This window comes from Solanum lycopersicum, chromosome 9 (genome assembly GCF_036512215.1).
Source record: "Solanum lycopersicum chromosome 9, SLM_r2.1".
NCBI classification, from domain to species: Eukaryota; Viridiplantae; Streptophyta; class Magnoliopsida; order Solanales; family Solanaceae; genus Solanum; species Solanum lycopersicum.
The window spans coordinates 61,396,180-61,417,563 of NC_090808.1; the positions used below are offsets into that span (position 1 = coordinate 61,396,180).

Genomic DNA, 21,384 nt, shown 5'->3' on the forward strand with positions numbered 1-21,384 from the left:
TAACATACCAGTCCTACAAAGCTTAGGAATGATTGTACGTTTTTTCTTCACTGATGGTTCACCACCTTGGTTTGCACCTTGATTCGCATCCTCCGACTCATCACCATCCACAAAGTTTGGGGCGTTGTCAAAATGTTGAGGTTGATTACTACCAAATACATTTTCAAGTGATGAAACACTTGGATTCCTTGATATTTGTGGAGTCTGTGGTGTCGTGTACGTCACACTCTCAATGTTTGTTGGTTCATAATTCAAAACTGCTTGGGAATCTTGTGTGGTTTGATCATCTTCACTTATTTCAATAGGTGCTCGACCTCTCTCAATAGCACGTACCTTCCTACCCGCAACACCACCTTTTCCTCGCCGACGAATAGGAGGATGCAAATGGTCAGACATTAGCTCCTCTCTTCTATAATCTGCTTGAACATGAGTCCTATCTGCCTCTTGCACATATGCCAAACAATTAGATCCTTCATCCCGCACCATCGAACGAAACCCGTAAAATTCCTCCATTGATGGATTTTCACCGAGAGATATTGCTTTATTAACCATCAAATGAATATGACCCACTTGTCCAAAATAACAAAACTTGCCTTAAAATTCAAAAATTAACCCATTCTAGCTATAGTTCGAAAGAAATCATTTATGCTCCAAAAATTAATAAGCTAATATCAAACTTACCATTGTTTCGTATGTGGTCGCATTAGGCACGTAACCTTGTTGTTGTTGAGGACTCGAAATAGGATTACCAATGATAAAAACGAGTAATACGTCTAAACCAAATAAGGTAGGGATCATCATACCGAAGTGATCCATGAAGGATTGGTGCATTCCATACATATTGATCAATATGGTTCCAACAAAAAATTGGAACTCTAGCACGCCATATGTCTCTTCCAACGCGACAATATTCGGGAAGACTCTCAATTATGTCAGAAGAATATGGTTCCCAAATAAACTATAAAAAAAGTACTCACAATTACAATATATACGAAAGTTAAGAGAAAATTAGTACAAAATCTTACCTGATCTTCTGTCATGGAATCCAGCGCATCCTTGAAAACTCTTAACACGTGTTTGGTAGTGTCGGTCCAACTAAAATGTGCATACCATCTAGCAGCATGTGGACCCCTTGGTAAACCAACAGGGAAAATATTCCTTGTATCTCTTTTTGCTACAATCTGAGGCGTAAGAACGGTAACTCTCTCCCATGCCCAAATCTGGACATAATAGATAATTATAAACTAGATAAAATTTCAATAAATAAGTGTAATTATTGAGTATACCTGAAGTAGTGGTAGGAATTCAGCAATCTCATTTTGGCTACTTTGGGAGGCTTTACAAAGAAAACGATACAAATATGCTAGGGTTGCACTACCCCAACTGTAAGACCCTACTATAGTGATATCCTCCAGCATAGGCAAGTACATAAGCTTTAAAAGACCACCAGATGTGTCTGCCAATAGTAAACCAGCAATCATCCAAAACATATAACACCTAGCTTTCTCATTGATCATATCCTGTGTTGCCAAGTCGAGTAATCGTGGTTGAAGTCGCAAGTGTGCATTAAGCGCATAAACCTTGAGACTACTATGGTTTAAAGTCTTGAGGTTGTGGACTAAAACCTAATAATCTTTGACAAATATTTTTCCAATCCACTACAGACCTCTGTGGCTCATACCCAACTACCGCATTACCTTTCACGGGTAAGCCATACAATATCTCCACGTCCCGTAAAGTGATCGTACTCTCACCCGTCCTAAAGTGGAATGTAAGAGTCTCAGGCCGCCATCTCTCAACTAGTGCGGTGATTAAGCTACGATCAATAACAGGCCTATGAGACCTATAAACACCATATAATCCAGATAGTTTAATCACATCTAGGACTTGTGGATGAATGGGATGTTCATTTACTAGGTCCCAAAACTTCCCATCACATTTTCTTGTGTTCAAAATCATATTATCATTCCCTATCCATATATCTCGTGACCTATGAGTGAGCTGTCCTGTTAATACAGACGGATCAAGTGGACCGGGATCCAATTGGTATGCATTATTAGCAGCCATAAAATAAATACCTATACAGAAGTAAGAATACAACGTAACTTAGAAGCTTTTCTCAATCTACGAGTGCAAGAGTTGTTAAATATATAGTGGTTGTAAATTATGTTTACATGACAGAAACAATTAAAAGCACAACAGTTTACTGCTTTCACTTACCAAAGATTTGGTAAGAGTGGCAGGGGTTAACCTACATCAACATTAAAATCTGAATTTTGACCAAAATAAGTTTCTATAAATCAATTCACCGAAGGAAAATAACAAATTCATCAACTATAAGATAAACTAAATCAATGTATGACAAAATTACCTGAATCACAAAAAGAACTATTCTTTATCAAAGTTTTTTTTACCTTTTTAAAGCAGATCTGCTGCAGCCGTTTTCAAAATTTTGAAAATTTCACCTCCACTCTTCAGATACATCATTCATCAACTCCATTGTGCCTTTGGAGCGAGATTTGATGCTAGTTCTCTTCATCCCTTGTAACTTGAAGGTAGGTTTGGAGAATGAAGTGGGTTTTCTTGGAGGGTTTTCTTCCCCAATTTGTCGTTTTGGTCTCAGCCGAGTGCCGGCGAGTTTGAAAAAATATGGGTTGCAATCGAGTGCGATAATACAGAGAAGAGAGAGAAGGAGGAGAAGGGGTTAATTCCTGTTTTATGCTTCAATGGAAAAAGGAGCTTCTTCCCCAATTTTATATAACTAAATTGGGGGTTTTGGTTTCAATAAATTATATATGCTTAAAACGTTATTTCCAATAACGTATTAGAGTTAAAACGTAATTTCCAGTTACGTATTATTATTAAATTATATATGCTTAAAACATTATTCCCAATAACGTATTAGAGTTAAAACGTAATTTCCAGTTACGTATTATTATTAAATTATATATGCTTAAAACGTTATTCCCAATAATGTATTAGAGTTAAAACGTAATTTCCAGTTACGTATTATTATTTAACGTCGTTAGCAGACCGTCCCTTTTCTCATTAAATTTTTTAAAATAAAATAATTTTTTTAAAAAAATAAATAAAGTATAAAACGTTACTGTGAACCACGTTTATACTAGTTTTGTAAACAAAATTAAAAACATACTATTTTGGTGAATTGATTTATAGAATGGCTTATTTTGGTCAAAAATTCTGAGTTTGACAAAAGTTTATATTTTCATACGATAATATGTCACAAGTTATATTATACTTGATAACGCTTAAATTACTTGGAAAAATAATCAAAAGAAGCATCTCTTAGCAATATAAATATTTAATAATAGAGTTGAAATTGAATTCCACACAGAGAGATCTCAATCGAAGAATTCATTAAGAAAATTAAGATGCAAACTAACTCATTGTAGCAATAAGTACACATGGGTGAATGACTCCATCAAATTTAAAATAAGAAATTGAGATCAATTATCACAATTTAACTAAAACAAAGTCTAAACAAGTAAAAGACGATCTAGGGGTGTGAGAGTTGGTAAGTGTTTGTTCAACAATGCTAGACAATAATGGATAGACTGGGTAATCATAAATGACACAAATATTCTTTCGATTTTAAAGTGTCAGAGAATCTTCTTTTGTTCTCATCCATGTAAAGTTACAAATCTACCCAATGCCTTACAAAATCTCTCTTTCGAGCAAATTTAACTGTTGTAGGCGAAACTACAATTTCTCTTTCGAGCAAAATGAATTCATTAAATCAAATTTGCAAGTATTAAGTTTCTTTCGAGTATCAACTGAAAATATAAACTAGAAGTAAGTTTGCAAACTTAGCCCATAATTGAACCCATGGTAAATAGAAAAACAAAACAAGACACTAGACCCATTGAATTACTTGATACCCAACTCCATAATCAGAATTGAAATTTAGCCAAGCATCATAAAAAGGAAAAAAATTATACCAATTATTTTTAAGTCAACAAAATGTTGATAATCAGCAATAATTTTCAATGTCTAACTTTAAATTTAACCCCCTATTGTCAATTACAAAGTTGTTGAAAATCCCAAAACCAAGACAATTTCGAAAATCTATTTTCTAGAGATAAAAGATAAAAGTAAAAGAGTATGGATACATTTTCTTAACTAGTTGTTGGTTTATTATTCTTGCTGCCGAGATTTTTGTTTGATCGCTGTGCTTCGCCTTAATTAGTCGTTCAAATCTGTTTGGTAGTTGATTGCGTTCTTCCTTGGTGTTGTTTCCAGTTATATTTTCATCTTGTTCTGGCCCTTATGCCTAACATGTTTCGATCATCAACAACGTTTCTTGGTTTCATAGGCCGGAGTCTTGACCTGTTTGAATCTCTGCCCATTCTCATTTGAAGAGAGTCGTTAATGCTTAAACTTCATGTTAGTATCTCATAATTCAATCTATATATATGTTTGTGTCATAGGGGGCTAGTTTTAATTTCCTATCAAAGTGCCTTCTTGAGCTCTCTCGTAGCTTAGGGGGATATTGTATCATTGAAATCTAATTGACATTTTTTTTGTTCCAATTATCTTTTTGTTCTAAGATTTTGTAGAAAATAGGAGGTTTCTAATTTTGATGTCATTTGTGAAAGCTTCTCTTTTGAATTAATTAAGAATCGTTTTCCCTCTCTATCATGAGTGTTTTGTTAACTGTAAACGAGATTTGACCGTTATCAAATCTTTATTATGTCAAAGTATTATGGCGATGCAAACTTTGATTTTGCCGGCTAATTCGACTTGTCTATTTTCCTTTAGCGTGAGGTTAAAATATCTTCTGATCCTATTTGAGGGGGAAAGGCTTATCTACCAATGGTTAAAATAAATTTATATATAAATCCCCGTAGAGTAGAGTGTCGTAATATTTTAACAATTTAAAGTTGGGTCAAGTTTAAACGAATTTAAGATAATAAATTTTTCATTTAGATATTTCATTTAAGATGAAAAACTAAAATCCATTTCAAACAGTTTCTAATAAATTCTCAAAACTCAAAAAGTCAAGTTAGACATAAAGTTTAACCAAATATTTTTAGTTGCCGGAGAACCGCAATTAGGCAGATATTTTAGGTGCCTAACACCTTCCTAAGATATTTATATGAATCCCCAAACCCCCCTTTAAAGTTTTTAAATGATTTTTTCTGTTTAAAGTCTTTTGAAAATCACGATTTTCTTGATTTTTCTTAAAAATTGAGTTGACGACTCTAAAAAGTCAAAAACTATTCGAAAATAAATATTTTCCCTCTTTCGAGTTAAAACATAAACCATAAAATTTTGGACCAATCGAATTGATATTTGAGCCATATTTGACACCCCTAAGAGAAAATAATCTTCCCATCAACTTTGTGTTCAGTTGTCGGAGTCCTCATTCAAACCTCTAAAAATTGTACTTTATGCAACTATTAATTTTGGGTCAAGAAAATAATTAATATTATAAAATATTGGAATAATGTAAAATTTTATTTTAAATAAACCACATTATTTTCATACATCTTATAAATATTTTACATAGTTTATAAATATATACAAATTTCATTTTAAAAAGTTTGAAGATTTCATGCATTAATTATCGGTCAAACGTAAATTGTCTAACTCTTAAAAACGAAAAAAGTCACATATATTGAGACAAAAGGAGTAGCATCTAATAAAATTATTACTACAATTTATAATGGCTATATATAACTTATCGAATAAAAAATAACTTTTAACAAAATTTATCATGAATCAATTTAGGTTAGATATATCAACCCAAATATTGATGAACGCGCTTATATGAATTGGACTAAAATGAGTTGCTAGCATTTCCTTTGAAATTAATTTTGTCATTTAATTTCAATCTTGAAAAATACATAATTACAAAAAAAAAAAAAGAAGAGGACTAGAATAAAAGATTCAAAATACTTGTATCGCCCAAGTCAGCCCATATTATGAGCAAAAACACGAGATTACAATGGGTACAAATGTGACTTTTTGTCAAACAAATTAATGTTTCTCTGAAAGAATGAACCAATATGCCCTAGATTATGTTATTTCTATCTACCCACTTACTTTATAAATATCGTTGTTTAATTTAAGGTATCGTTAGATTGTTAATATAATAGATAAGGCAAGGACTTATATATTCAATCCGTAGCCAAATGCAATTTTAATTTGTGGATATTCATTACAAGGAGTAGGAGGGGGAGGAGCAAACTCTTTTGCGACATGCAAAGTTCCTTTGAGTCACTTGGCTTGTTATTTGATTAGGAACATTGGTGCCTGGATTCGGAGTTGGTGAACGAACAGGACGCCATTGTAGAGATGGTAACAAAAGATATCTGCCTCCCTTCAAAAAATCTACTTCTTCTTTTTCTTTGTTATTTTTAAGAATTCGAGAAGCCTCATTTGATGGGATACTGATTAGAACTATAAGAAGTATCAATAGTATTATATTGCTGCATCCCAAATGAGATTTCATTTTTGGTTTAGATGGAATGAGATTATGAGAATAGTATATGAAGGATATGTTTTGTTTAAGAGAAATTATGGTAATTAATATGGTTATGAAGAGAACATATCATTGCTATTTAAACTCATGCAATAACGTGTTATTAGTAAGACAAACCCTTATACTAATTTCTCTTTTTAAGTTAATGCAAGAATATTGACTGTTGATTATTCGGGTACATGACTATATTGAATTGAATGAGTCACAAATAAGAAAGAGGAGAAAATGATAATTCTGTCATAAATCCATTGACTAATGTATTGTCTATTTGTTTTCTTCATAAATTTATCCGTATCATGTATATACATTTTTAAGGTGATATGAACTTTTATAGATAATTATGTACCTATTAGTTAGACATTAATCATGGTGACCTTTAGAGTGATATCTCCACTATAAATAGATATATCATTCACCATTTAAAAGACACAATTTGAATAGAAGAAAAGTACCCTCTTCTGATCTTCTCCATATCTTATCTTTTTCTCTTTATATTATATTGATGTGAACTTGATTTTATAACAAATTCTTACTTTAAATCTTTAACAAGAGAATTTATAGAGGTGTCAAATAATGGGTAGAATTGAAATGGAAGAAGTTAGAATAAAATGATCATTCACATATATACATCTATTTTGAAATAGTTTTTTTAGTTTTTGCACTCAAATTTGACGGTCTATGAATTTTTTTCCTTCAATATTTTAAGTAAAAAAAAAACAAGTGTTTGAAAAGGTCGGCAACCGTAGCAGCGAAGCAACGACACACCGAGCGATAACTCGTTTTATAATTCGCAACACATCTACCATATCGTATTCATCCTTTGGAGTATATACTCATAATCACATTTAACATATATAACGCCAAAACAGAATTTTCCCGCAGTTTGCTTTAATCAAAACAACCCAAGTACCAACACGACACCACTAATAATCCAATTATAGTTTCCGTTCATACTTAGCACATTTAATAACTAAAACAAACTTCCTAAGCTACTGGTCACGCCCCCTTCTTAATATTAATGGATAATTAACAAGGTATTCTAAAGAATTAACACACCAAGCAAGAAGATTACTAACCAAATTATTTGCAGCTGCTGGCCAAGAGTTGCAGGGTTGGTTTCTCCATTTCCATGGCTGCCTAAGCCAAGTGGTGAAGAAGATGATATGCAGCAATGCATTTCCCCACTTTATTTAGTATGGAGTGGATTTCTCCACCTCATTTATAATATGGAGTGGAGGCAGCCCCCCTGTACACGTATCCACTAAGGCCAGCTCCCAATCTGATCCCTTTTTAATTTTTGTCTTGAGTGGTGGGGCCCACCGGATTAAATTAATCCTAATCAGCCACTTATAATTAGTGGCTGATTACGATTTATTTAATCCAGTGGGCCCCACCACTCATTGATTAATATGGACTTTATTACAGGCTTACCTCGCACTCAATGGAAGTATGACTCTATATGGGTTATTGTAGATAGGCTGACGAAATCGGCCCATTTTCTACCAGTCAAGACTACTTATTCGGCTGAAGATTATGCGAGGTTATATGTCAGGGAGATAGTGAGACTTCATAGGGTTCCCACGTCCATTATATCAGACAGAGGAGCTCAATTTACAACTAACTTTTGGAGATCGTTTCAGAAGGGATTGGGGACACAGGTGAACCTTAGCACACTATTTCACCCTCAGACTGATGGGCAGGCTGAGCGTACTATTCAGACATTAGAAGATATGTTGCATGGCTACGACGACAGGTTATGGGGGAGGGGCTGTTTAATATGATTCGTTGGGTTATATGTGTTATTGGTATTGTTGTGGATAATTTGGGTTGTTGTCGGATTGGGACGAAGTAAGGAAAATAGGGGAAGTGCTGTCGGATTTTCGTTAGATTATTAGCTAGCTTACAAGATAGTAAAGCGCGACGTTTATCTAATTGCGGCACGATTGTTGCTTGTTATAGATTAATAGCTTGAGAAGTAAATATTGGACGTGCGGCTCAACTATACGGTATGTAACGCTGTCCCTTCTTTCTTTGTTTGGCATGACTTTTAGAAATAAGCGAATAACGGAAAGGTTTGATACTTACCTCTAGAGCGTCTAGGTGACGTATATTCTTGCTTCCACAATCATTCCTCTATATATCAGTTATGTTTAAGGCTATGATGATTTCTCATATCTATGGTAGTGCTTTTTAGAGTCATTGAGATTTTACGTTTCCATATCGTATTAAAGGTTCATAATCTTGATAAATCGTTAATCTTTGGTAATACTCCTTGCTGGTTCACGTTGATTGTTCTATTGAGTTATAAGAAATGATTTTAATTGCATATGGTTGCTCATAATATTCTGCTCGTGCATAGAATCATTTATCATTTCACCGAGTCCCGGGCCGGGTAATGTTCGTGCGGAGTTTCTTGCATATGTCACCGAGTCCCTCACTAAAGGGCCGGGTATGTATATTATATATATGATTGGTGATGAGGATGGTTATGATGATGATGATGACGGAGATGATGTGATGATTATTTTGTCGAGCCCCTTACTAGAGAAGTTGGGCACCTTATATGTTAAAGATATGCATGATTTTCACTTAAAAGGGTACATGTGTAGCGATATTTTGTTTCGACTTGCCATATTGGTATCTTGTCATCTTTACCTTATGCTTTACATACTCAGTACATTGTCCGCACTGACCCCCCTTTCCTCGGGGGGCTACGTTTCATGCCCGCAGGTGTAGACGCACAGTTCGGTGATCCTCCCGCCTAGGATATCTACTCTGCTGATTGGGAGAGCTCCACTGTTCTGGAGCCCAGTCGTTTTGGTACATAACTTTTTGTGTAGTCTTTTGCTCGTCTATGGGTATGGCGGGGCCCTGTCCCGTCGAGTTTCACTGTTGTACTCTTAGAGGTCTGTGGACATTATGTGGGTTGTATATATATATGTTTTGGATAATGGTCTGGACATGGTTTGTTTGGGATGTCCGCTTGTACAGGGACAGCCTTGTCGGCTACGTACATCATTGTATATTGTGTAGTGGCAGCCTTGTCGACTTACGTATGTTATTATGCTTTGGATAGTGGCGGCCTTGTCGGCTCACGTATGTTGTTACGGTTGAATGGTTATGACTCCTTATGAGACATGTCCTCTTTATATATGATGTTGGGGTTGGCTTGATTTGATTAAATTCCATATTGTCTTAGTTTCAGTTGATTATACTTGGCAGGTTTGTATGTGGGTGTCCAAAACGGGCACTAGTCACGGCCCATTGGGTTGGGTCGTGACAAAGAGAAATATAACACAAGTTGTGTCGTACGTAAAAGGCACAACAAATTATGTCATACTGCATAACATAATTCTTATAAAACTTATGTCGAAAGAGATAAAAGTTCAATTTCATGACTCATAAATATCTATATTGTACTGCATAACTTAATTCTTACGGAACTTATGTCGAAAGAGATAAAGTTAAATTTCATAACCCATAAGTACTTGTGTCGTAAAAAGCATGCATAACAAGATATCTCGTAATGTGCAACTTAATTGCTACTGAACTAATGTCGAGTGTGACAAAAGTTCACTTTTGTATCCCACAAGTTAAATTATAAAAGACATATCAATTTATGTCATACAACAACTTAATTCCTAGAAAAATTGTAACGAATGAGGCAAAAGTTCAATTTCAAAACTCACAAATTGTTATGCAGTAAAAGACTAACTTAATTCCTATAGGATTTATGTGAGAAAAAAAGGTTTCATAAGCGGTTAGAAAGCGTACTAAATTATGAACAAGAATTGAGCTAAGTTGGAGATTATTTTTAAATGGGCTATCGTTTATGATTATATGGATCCAACATTACCCTTATTAAATAATCTTGTATCCAATTCATATACTATGAATTTGTCTATCGAGAGGCATATGCCCTCAACAAACTATATACTTTCAAACAAAAATAACAAAAAAATTTAAAAAATGAATCAAACCGAGCTAAACCAACAATAATCAAACCAACGGTTATTTTTTTTATTTGATTTAGTTTGATTTTAGAAATTTAAAAACCAACTAATTTTGATTTGATTTTAATTTAACCAATAACCGATCCAAATCGAACCATGAACACCCCTAAATATAACATATAGACTTATTTATGTTACTTTATTGTAACATATCAAATAAAAATATCTTTTTCAAAATGTCTTGTAGATTAATTTTGGCTAGATGTCAACCTAAATTTTGATGGGACGTCAAAATGAATTGAACTGGGATAATAAGTAAGTGGATCAATAATATTACATTCAGACTTATTTATACAAAATGGAATTTTATGCATATCTCATGATCTTAATAGTTAATATTACATTCTATTTCTACTCTTTTTTAAATTACAAAAATTCTTTAAATTTGGTGGAATTAGAATATATCACTTAAAGTGATTTATCTGAGAATAGAAGAGATTGGGGATTTTTATAATTTTTTAAAATAATAGATTTTTAAAAAATAACATGATAAAATAAGTTATGTATCTAAATAAAATTAAACAAATTATGAATATATGGGCTAATTTTATCACTTCTAATATATAGTTATATACCCTAGAAGTCAAGGTATGAAAAGATTGTAATTTGACATTTTGGAGTCAAATACGTTTGCTAGAAGTTCCTTGAAATCAATTTTGACATAAATTTCAAACCTTGAATAATACAAAATTACAAAAAAGTAGAACTAAAATACTTGTATCACCCCAAGTCAACCTAGCCCAACTCTTCCAACATGTTATGCCAGATATGAGCAAAAACACAAGATTACAGTGGGGAAAAAATGAACCAATATATCCTACATTATTAATTTTTTTGTTTAATTTAGGGTATCGTTAGATTGTTAATATAATAGGTTAGTCAAGACCTATATATATTCAAATCGTAGCCACGCCCAATGCAATTTTAGTTTGCAGATATTCTTTACAAGGAGGAAAAGGAGCAAACTCTTTGCGACCTGCAAAATTCCTTTGAGAAACTTGGCTTGTTATTTGAATACGAGCATTGGTTCCTAGGTTCGGAGTTGGTGGAGGAACAGGACGCCATTGTAAAGATGATAACAAAAGATATTTGCCTCCTTTTAAAAAATCTACTTCTTCTTTTTCATTGTTATGTTTAAGAATTCGAACAGCCTCGTTTGATGTGATGAATGTAAGAAGTAGCATTAGTAGAATAATAATATTGCTAGTTTGAGGTTTCATATTTGTTATTGATGGAATGAGATTACTATATCAAGGCTATGTTTTGTTTTAAGAGGGATTTTGGTTAATTAATATAGTTATGAAGAGAAAAATTTGAGTACTATTTAAACTCATGCAATAACGTGTTAGTAAGAGTTGACTCTTGACTTTTTGGGTTCACTATGAATTTTTGAATTGAATGAGTCACATACAAGACGAGGTATTACAACAAAATGATATTATTACTTTATTCTCTAATATTTCGGGGTTTTGAGTTGAAATTGAATAAGTTAAAATGACCTGAATCATTCAAATAAATATCGATATTATACATTAATTTTTTAACTTTTGTCCTTAAATATGATGGTATTTAATTCTTTTTTCCTTCCACACTTTAAATTAAAACAAATGGCTGAACATTTCTCTGACACCAAAACAACAAATAACTCTTTTGTTCAACGTAAGTTTATATTTTCGTATTATATATAAGTTGTGTAATACATGTTTAAGGCACAACAAGTTATATTGTACTGCATAATTTAATTTTTACAAAACTAATATCAAGCGAGACAAAAGTTTAATTTAAAATTTAACATATCACCATGACCTGGTAAACAACCAATTTTTATTTTTCGACATTCGTAACGAAGCGTTTTAACAGCAGTTACACAGCCCTTGAATGTCTTAGATAGATGTAAATGAAATAAGGCTACTAAATCATAACTAGGAATGCGGCTAGCTCAGCAAGTATACTTACTTGCGTGAAAGTATTTAAATGTCGTAAAATGCATAACAAAATAATTCGTGTTGCATAACTTAATTCATACAAAATTTATATCAAGTGAGATAAAAATTTAATTTCAGAATATCTACAAGTTATATCGTAACGACATATGAAACAAATTATATGATCATATTGCTTAACTTTAATTGTTTTTATGAAACTTATGCCGAGTTAGCTAGACAAAAGTCAAGTTTCATAACCTACAAGTCTTAATAGAGTGAAAAAACATAACTTATTAATTCCTATAAAACTTATGAGAGTGAGAAAAAGTTGTTCAAAATTTTTACAAAGCTAATTAGGTTGTACAAATACTATATAATAGAACTTATGCCACATAAGTTAATTCCTACATAATTCATGCTGAACAAATTAAGTCACATAATTAGGATATTTTGATCAACAAATTTTCAATAAATAAACAGTAAAATACCGAGCAAAAATTACAAATCATCCCTGAATAGGGCCAATAATCCGAGCTTAAACTAATTGTTACTAAATGGAAGTGTCAATTTAGGCTAGAATGGGCTAAAAATTGAGTTGAATCATGAGCCGTTCAATTCAACCCGAACTTATTTAGGATTGAAGTACAACTAGATATAAACCTTAATTTTGATAGCCTGAAATGGATTTAGCTAATAAATGAAAGAATTAATAATAAAAAATTTATACAAGATCTAGTACGATTTATATGTATCTGGAATACATGATTATTTTTCTCCACATCTTACTCGTCCCTCTCTCTATTTTAGTGTATCTAGTAACAAAAATATATGTATCTTCTTAAATATATGATAAAAATTACTAATTTGTGATAAGATATGTAATTATTTGAATATATATATAATTAGTATATGTCCGACGAATGTATGTCTAATAAGACAGTTTTCCAATTAATGATCACTCTAAACTTAAACAGGTTAAGCATATTATGATTTTATGGGCAAATTTTATCACATTTGATATATAAATTATAGTGCTTTGACAAATTCGTGTCAAAGACGATTGCTAGCAATTCCTTGAAATCAATTTTGACATAAATATCAACCTTGAAGACTACATAATTACAAAAAAAAAAATGAAGAACCCAAAATAACTCTTCCAACATGTTATGCCAGATATGAGCAAAAACACAAGATTACAAAGGGAACAAATAAAAATAATTTTGTTAAACAAATTAATCTTTCCCTAAAAGAATGAACCAATTATATTATTATGATGAAAACACATTTAAAAGTATAGTAATATCTTTGTTTAATTAAAGGTATCGTTAGATCGTTAATATAATAGATAAGCCAAGGACTTATATATCTTCAATCCGTAGCCACACCAAATGCAATTTTAGTTTGTGGGTACTCATTATAAGGAGGAGGATGTGCAAACTCTTTACGACCTGCAAAGTTTCTTTGAGTCACTTGGCTTGTTATTTGATTAGGAACATTGGTGCCTGGATTCGGAGTTGGTGAACGAACAGGACGCCATTGTAGAGATGATAATAAAAGATATTTGCCTCCCTTCAAAAAATCTACTTCTTCTTTTTCATTGTTAATTCGAGCAGCCTCATTTGATGTAATGCTGATTAGAACTATAAGAAGTATCATTAGTAATATATTGCTGCATGCCAAATGAGATTTCATTATTGTTTTAGTTGGAATGAAATTATGATAATAGTATATGAAGGATATGTTTTGTTTAAGAGAAATTATGGTAATTAGTATGGTTATGAAGAGAACATATAAGAGCTATTTAAACTCATGCAATAACGTGTTAGTAAGACTAGACCCTCTTGCAAGAGTTTTTGACTTGAATATTAGGGTTCATGACTAAGAATTATTGAATTGAATGAGTCACAAAATAAGAAAATGATAGTTATTCTTACTAAAATCTCTAACAATATCGAGAAGTAATAAGGGTGTCAAACTGTTGGAATTGAAATTGAAGAAATTAAGAATAAAATGATCACTCAAACGTACTAATCTATATTAGATTAGTTTTTTAATTTTTTCTCTCAAATATGATAGTTTGTGATTTTTTTTTCTTCTACATTTTAAGTAAAAAAACAAGTGTCTGGAAATGTCTCTGACATTAAAATAACAAAAAAAAAATTTTTACTCCACATAAGTGTATATTCTCAAATCATAATATATCACAAGTTATGATGTATATAAGATTGGTCAACAGAACGGGACGTATTGGTACCGTTTCGGTTCGTCCTGTTTTGGTTGCCTACGGGACGGGACGGGATAGCCTGAACCGGTACACGGAACAGGACGGAATCGTGATTTCGTACCTGTGTATCGGTATCGGTTCATTCCGATTCCATTTCGGTCCGATGGTTCCGGTCCGATTTATTTAATATATATTTATTTTTTTATAATTTATATTTATATTTTTTATAAATTATATTTTATATTTCTTGACACTTGGCACGAGGCAATTGCCCTGCCCAGCTGTCCGCCCCTAGAAGGTGGTTGCGTAAGCTATGTACTCTACTAATAGTTGTAAATTGAAATTGTAATTTGTTATAAATTTAAATAAATTAAAGTGATACTTTTTTAATTTTTGTAATTGTTTTATCCTTGTTTTAATTTAATTTTTTTAAAATTACAAATTTTATTTATTTAATATTTACAAGATACAAGTTATAAATATAACTTATAAAATAAATATTAATGAATATATGTAATAACTTATAAAGTATAAACTTCAAAAGATTTAAATTTTGAAAACTTTATTAGACTTTACTTGCAAACTTAACAACAACAAAAAAATTAATAAAATATCTTTAAAATAGACTTAAGTAAAAAATTATAATGTAAATTTAAAAACTATTAATTTATAATTAAAAAAATAAAAGTTATATTTTCGTAATTCCAAAAAATATCGTCCCATTTATCCCGTCCCGTTTCATCCCGGTCCGTTCCGGTTCATTCCGGTTCCATCCCGGTATATAGTGGAACGGAACGGAACCGATGAATCATCCCGGTAATTCCGGTCCAGTTCATCCCGGTACCGATCAACATACCGGTTAACGGGCTCCGATTCGATCCGCTACCGGTTCATTCCGGTCTGATGAACCGTATCCGATCCGTTGACCAGTCTTAGACGTATATACAAGGCACAACAAGTACTTATGTCATACTGCTAATTTAATTCTTACAAAATTTGTGTTGAAGAAAAGATAAAAGTTCAATTTTAGAACCCACAAATACTTATGTTATTAAATGCATAACAAGATATCTCGTATTGCATAACTTAATTGCTTAAAAACCTATGTCGAGTGTGACCAAAGTTCAATTGTACAGTCAACATGAAAGAGATACCCAAATTATGTAATACAACATAACTTAATTCCAACAAAACTTGTGCTGAACCAGGTAAAAATTTAATTTCATAACTCATAAATTATTATGCAGTAAATGACATAACTTAATTCATACCGAAATTATGTGAGCGAAGAAAAATGTTCTCTAAACTAATTACCATAAATGGATTAGGTTATATTTAAATTGCGAATTAGGAACTAAGCTAAGAGATTAATTTAAAATGGGTTATAGTTATACGTATCAAACATATTTACCCTTTTCAAGAGCATGTTTAGCATTGATGATGGGAGGTTTTAAAGTGTTTTTTTTAATTATGAGAAATTTAGTGTTTCGTAAATTTTTAAAAACTGCTTTTATATAAAAGCACAAATAAATTTTATATGGTTGAAAAGAAGCTAAAAATTCTGTTGTTTTTTTTTAAAAAAAAAGCAGAAACAAAAATAGAAAATTAATAGTTTTATGACTAAAATAACCCTGACGTATATATGTAAGTTTGGTTGATTTTTATTCAAGAATTTAATTTTTAATATTATACAATTTTTTACGGTTTTATATTTTATATTATTATTTATATATTATAGCGTATATGTATATATATTACTTTATGTATGATATTACAAAGTTTGAAATAAAAAAAGTAACAATATTTTGGTATGATTAAAAAGGAAAAAAATTAACAAACTAATGATTTAGCACCTCCCAAAAAAGTAACAAATAACCTTTTCTTCTTTGTTTAACTATTATTATATTTAAATTTGATTTTTTACAAAATTTAGAGTAATATAACAAAAAAAAAGAAGATAATAAGTAAGATTCAGTCCATAAAAACAGGTAACAAATAACAACAAGATTCTGCTTTATCAATATTTTTCAACAATATTATCTGTGTATAAATGAAAGAATTAATAATGAAAAAATTAAAGAAATGTCTTTAGTTTAGATGTTAATTACTTATATTATATTACTATAACAAAAATAACTTTTAGCGGCATTAAATATTGACATTAATAATGAAAAATGACAAAAATTTCACATTTAAGTTCTCTTATTACCATTATCCCCTATTAGTTTTACAAATTTCCAAAATCCCTAATTTCCGTGCATCAAATTAATGTATCAGCACGTCAAATTAATGTATCTCGCGCATCATATTAGTATACCATGTATAAAATGTACATCAGATTAGTGTATCATTTATAAAATGTAATGTATCTTGCTTAACAATTAATGTATCTCACGCATCAAATTAATGTATCAACGCTTATATTATTGTATCAGTTTGAGGGATTTCTGTAATTATAAACTTATAAGGGACAAATGATAATTTTGTCTTAAAATTATGTGATTTATGTCCTTTTCCCTAATAATAAAGAGTATTAGCATTAGTTAAGTGTCATTAGAACCAATGTCGCTAAAGACTTTAGGGATATATACAGAGAATGACAATTGCCGCTAAAAATACACACCTAGCAGCAATTACTTCTTAGTTGCCATAAATGATCATTTTTGTTGTAGTGTATGCAGTGTGATTTACATGCATCTGAGATACATGATTATCTCCTCCCCATCTTACTCGTCTCTCTCTATCTTAGTGTATCTGGTAGGAAAAATATGTGTATCATCCTCAATATGTGATAGAAAATTCTTAATTTGTTGTAAGATATGTAATTATTTGAATATATATATATATATATAAAAAAAAAATTATTTTTTCCATCAATGATTAATCTAAATTTAAACAACATATTATGATTTTATGAGCTAATTCTATCACATTTGATATATACTCCCGGAAAGCAGGTGTGAAAGATTGTGCTTTGACAAATTCGTGTAAAATACGTTTGGTAGCAATTCCTTGAAACCAATTTTGACATAAATTTCAACCTTGAAGACTACATAATTATAAATAATAATAAAAAAAATGTAGAATCAAAATACTTCTATCCCCAAGTCAACCTAGCCCAACTCTTCCAACATGTTATGCCAGATATGAGCAAAAATACAAAATTACAAAGGTATTATTATTATCAACACACATTTAAAAGTTTAGTAATATCTTTGTTTAATTAAAGGTATCGTTAGATTGTTAATATAATCGATAAGCCAAGAACTTATATATCTTCAATCCGTAGCCACACCAAATGCAATTTTAGTTTGTGGGTATTCGTTATAAGGAGAAGGAGGAGGATGAGCAAACTATTTGCTACCTACAAAGTTTCTTTGAGTCAATTGGCTTGTTATTTGATTAGGAACATTAGTGCCTGGATTTGGAGTTGGTGAACGAACAGGACGCCATTGTAGAGATGGTAACAAAAGATATCTGCCTCCCTTCAAAACATCTACTTCTTCTTTTTCATTGTTATCTTTAAGAATTCGAGCAGCCTCATTTAATGTGATGCTGATTAGAACTATAAGAAGTATCATCAGTAATATATTGCTGCATGCTAAATGAGATTTCATAATTGTTTTAGTTGGAATGAAATTATGATAATAGTATATGAAGGATATGTTTTGTTTAAGAGAAATTATGGTAATTAATATGGTTATGAAGAGAACATATCATTGCTATTTAAACTCATGCAATAACGTGTTAGTAAGACTAGACCCTCTTGCAAGAGTTTTTGACTTGAATATTAGGGTTCATGACTAAGAATTATTGAATTGAATGAGTCACAAAATAAGAAAATGATAGTAATTCTTACTTTAATCTCTAACAATATCGAGAAGTAATAAGGGTGCCAAACTGGTGGAATTGAAATTGAAGAAATTAAGAATAACAAATAATTTTTTTTACTTCACATAACTGTATATTCTTAAATCATAATATATCACAAAAGTTATGATGTATATACAAGGCACAACAAGTACATATGTCATACTGCTAATTTAATTCTTACAAATTTTGTGTTGAAAAAAAATATAAAAGTTCAATTTTAGAACCCACAAATACTTACGTTATTAAATGCATAACAAGATATCTCGTATTGTATACTTAATTGCTAAAAAACTTATGTCGAGTGTGACAAAAGTTCAATTGTAGAGTCAACATGAAAGGGATACCCAAATTATTTCATACAACATAACTTAATTCCAACAAAACTTGTGCTGAACCAGGTAAAAATTAATTTCACAACTCATAAATTATTTTGCAGTAAATGACTTAACTTAATTCATATCGAACTTATGTGAGCGAAGGAAAAATGTTCTCTAAACTAATTACCATGAATGGATTAGGTTAGATTTAAATTGCGAATAGGAACTGAGCTAAGTTGGAGATTAATTTTAAAATGAGTTATAGTTATACGTATCAAACATATTTATCCTTACTAAGAGCATGTTTAGCATTGATGTTGGTGTTATCATCGAATTCACGCACACACTAGATGAATGAAGAACACAAGAACTTTCAAGAGAAAGAGATGAGAGATCTAGAGAGAGAAAGAGAAAACCCAATGTTTCGTGGTAAAACCCCGTGAGTAAACTTTCACGGCGGTGAGGTATATTTATATTAATAAATCAGAGTATTTTTGGTTACAGAGAATAAATAGGAAAACCTAAAATAGAGAATAAATAGGAAAACCTAAAATAGAGAATAAATAGGAAAACCTAAAATTAATCAGGCTCCACTACCTAACAATTCTCCCACTTGGAGACTGACTAAGTCATCCAAAAAATACATTCTCAAAACAAATCTCTTCATCATCAACATCTTTACCGCACCGCAATATCTGTAGCAACAACTACAGAAGACCAACCGAGATTTTACATAACCTCAGTTTCCCAACATCAACACATTTTGTCAACATGTCTGCCGGGTTCTTTGCACCCTCTATCTTCTCCAAGCACATATCACCATCCTCCACTGCCTTGCGAGTGAAATGGTATCGCCTTCTGATGTTCTTTGTCTTCGAATGATAACTGGATTTTTCACCAACTGTATGGCACTCTGGCTATCTGAGTAAAGAATCTTCTCGCTCTGCTTCTTGCCCAATTCCTCAAAATAATCTGCCAGCCATATCATCTCTTTCTCAGCTTCAGCTATTGCCACATACTCAGCTTCAGTAGATGAAAGAGAAACACACTTCTGAAGTCTGGACATCCAACTCACTGCTGTTCCACCTATGGTGTAAATGTACCCGGATGTACTCTTGCTCGAGTCAACATCCCCACCAAGATCAGCATCCACAAAACCCTGTAGAGTCACCTTGCCTTTGCCAAAACAAAGTGAAGTACTATATGTACCTCTCAGATATCTCAGAAGCCACTTCAAAGCTTCCCAATGCTCTTTCCCAGGGCTCGCCATGTATCTGCTAACTACTCCCACTGCATGTGCTATATCAGGTCTAGTGCAGACCATAGCATACATCAAACTACCAACTGCTGAAGCATATGAAACAAGTGCCATGTGATCACGCTCCTCGCCAGTCTTGGGTGACTGCTTCTTTGACAATTTAAAGTGATTTGTCAATGGAGTAGTCCTGGGTTTAGCATCATTAACCTTGAATCTGCTCAGAACCTTCTCAATGTACAACTCATGAGATAGATTTAAAGTGCCAGCAGATCTATCTCGAGAAATCTTCATCCCCAAAATCTGCTTTGCTGGATCCAAATATTTCATCTCAAACGCTGCAGACAACCTTGTCTTCAGATTGATAATCTCCCTCATACTAGATCCTGCAATCAACATATCATCCTTATACAAGAGTAGAAAAACATATGAATCAGTGTATTTCTTGAAGTAACAACAAGGATCCTTTTCAGCTTTGCAGAATCCACTCTTGGTCATGAAGGAGTCAAACTTCTTGTACCACTGTCTTGGTGCTTGCTTTAGTCCATACAAGCTCCTGGTGAGCTTGCACACCATGTGTTCCTTGCCTGGAACCACAAATTCTTCCGGTTGCTGTATATAGATCTCTTTGTCCAGATCTCCATGTAAAAACGTTGTTTTTACATCCATTTGCTCTAGATGCAAATTCTCCGATGCAACAATACTCAACAGAATTCGAATAGAGGTTAACTTCACAACAGGAGAGAATATTTCAGCATAATCAATACCTTTCATTTGTGAATATTCTTTAACCACTAAACGAGCCTTGAACCTTCTTTTGCCATCTGGTTCAGTCTTGATTCTGAACACCCACTTGTTCAGCAAAGCTCTCTTCCTTGCAGGTAACTCAGTCAACACTCATGTGTCGTTCTTCTCAAGTGACCTCATCTCATCATCCATGGCTTGCTCTCACTTGATCGAATCCTCCACCTGTAGGGCCTCATCAAAAGACTCTGGTTCCCCCTCATCAGTCAGCAATAGATAGTGTAATGAAGGTGAATACCTATCTGGTGCCCTGATGGATCTGGATGATCTCCTTAACACCTGCTCAGGTGTAACTTGCTCCACTTCAGATTCTTCAGCAGGAGTTGGTTGAGTATCTGCTTCGACATCTCTGTGTTACTCTTCTCCAACTCAACCTCAACTCCCACTTGCTTTGTAATCTCTAGAACCTTCTGCTCTCTGTCCTTGTACAGGACAGACTCATCAAATGTCACGTCACAATGTCTCAGG

At 32.3% G+C, this 21,384-nt stretch overlaps 1 protein-coding gene across 1 annotated transcript; it reads right to left on the reverse strand.

The window, feature by feature from the left end:
• Positions 1–745: 745 nt before the first annotated feature.
• Positions 746–20,127, reverse strand: LOC138338636 (serine/threonine-protein phosphatase 7 long form homolog). The gene is made up of 5 exons (XM_069289611.1): positions 20,067–20,127; positions 1,698–2,078; positions 1,287–1,456; positions 1,026–1,220; positions 746–958 (listed from the first exon to the last, which is right to left on the reverse strand). Exons 1-5 carry the CDS (start codon positions 20,125–20,127, stop codon positions 746–748), a joined length of 1,020 nt encoding a protein of 339 aa, XP_069145712.1.
• Between the last annotated feature and the right edge of the window lie 1,257 nt (positions 20,128–21,384).

Bases quoted from the DNA above. Each gene is read 5' to 3' on its own strand.
- LOC138338636 (XM_069289611.1), bottom strand. From the start codon at position 20,127: ATGGCGAGCCCTGGGAAAGAGCATTGGGAAGCTTTGAAGTGGCTTCTG. The intron at 2,079-20,066 runs GTACATATAGTA...ACTTCTGTATAG, and splicing joins GCTTCTGAGATATCTGAGAG to GTATTTATTTTATGGCTGCT. The intron at 959-1,025 runs GTAAGATTTTGT...CTTTTTTTATAG, and splicing joins ATTCCATGACAGAAGATCAG to TTTATTTGGGAACCATATTC.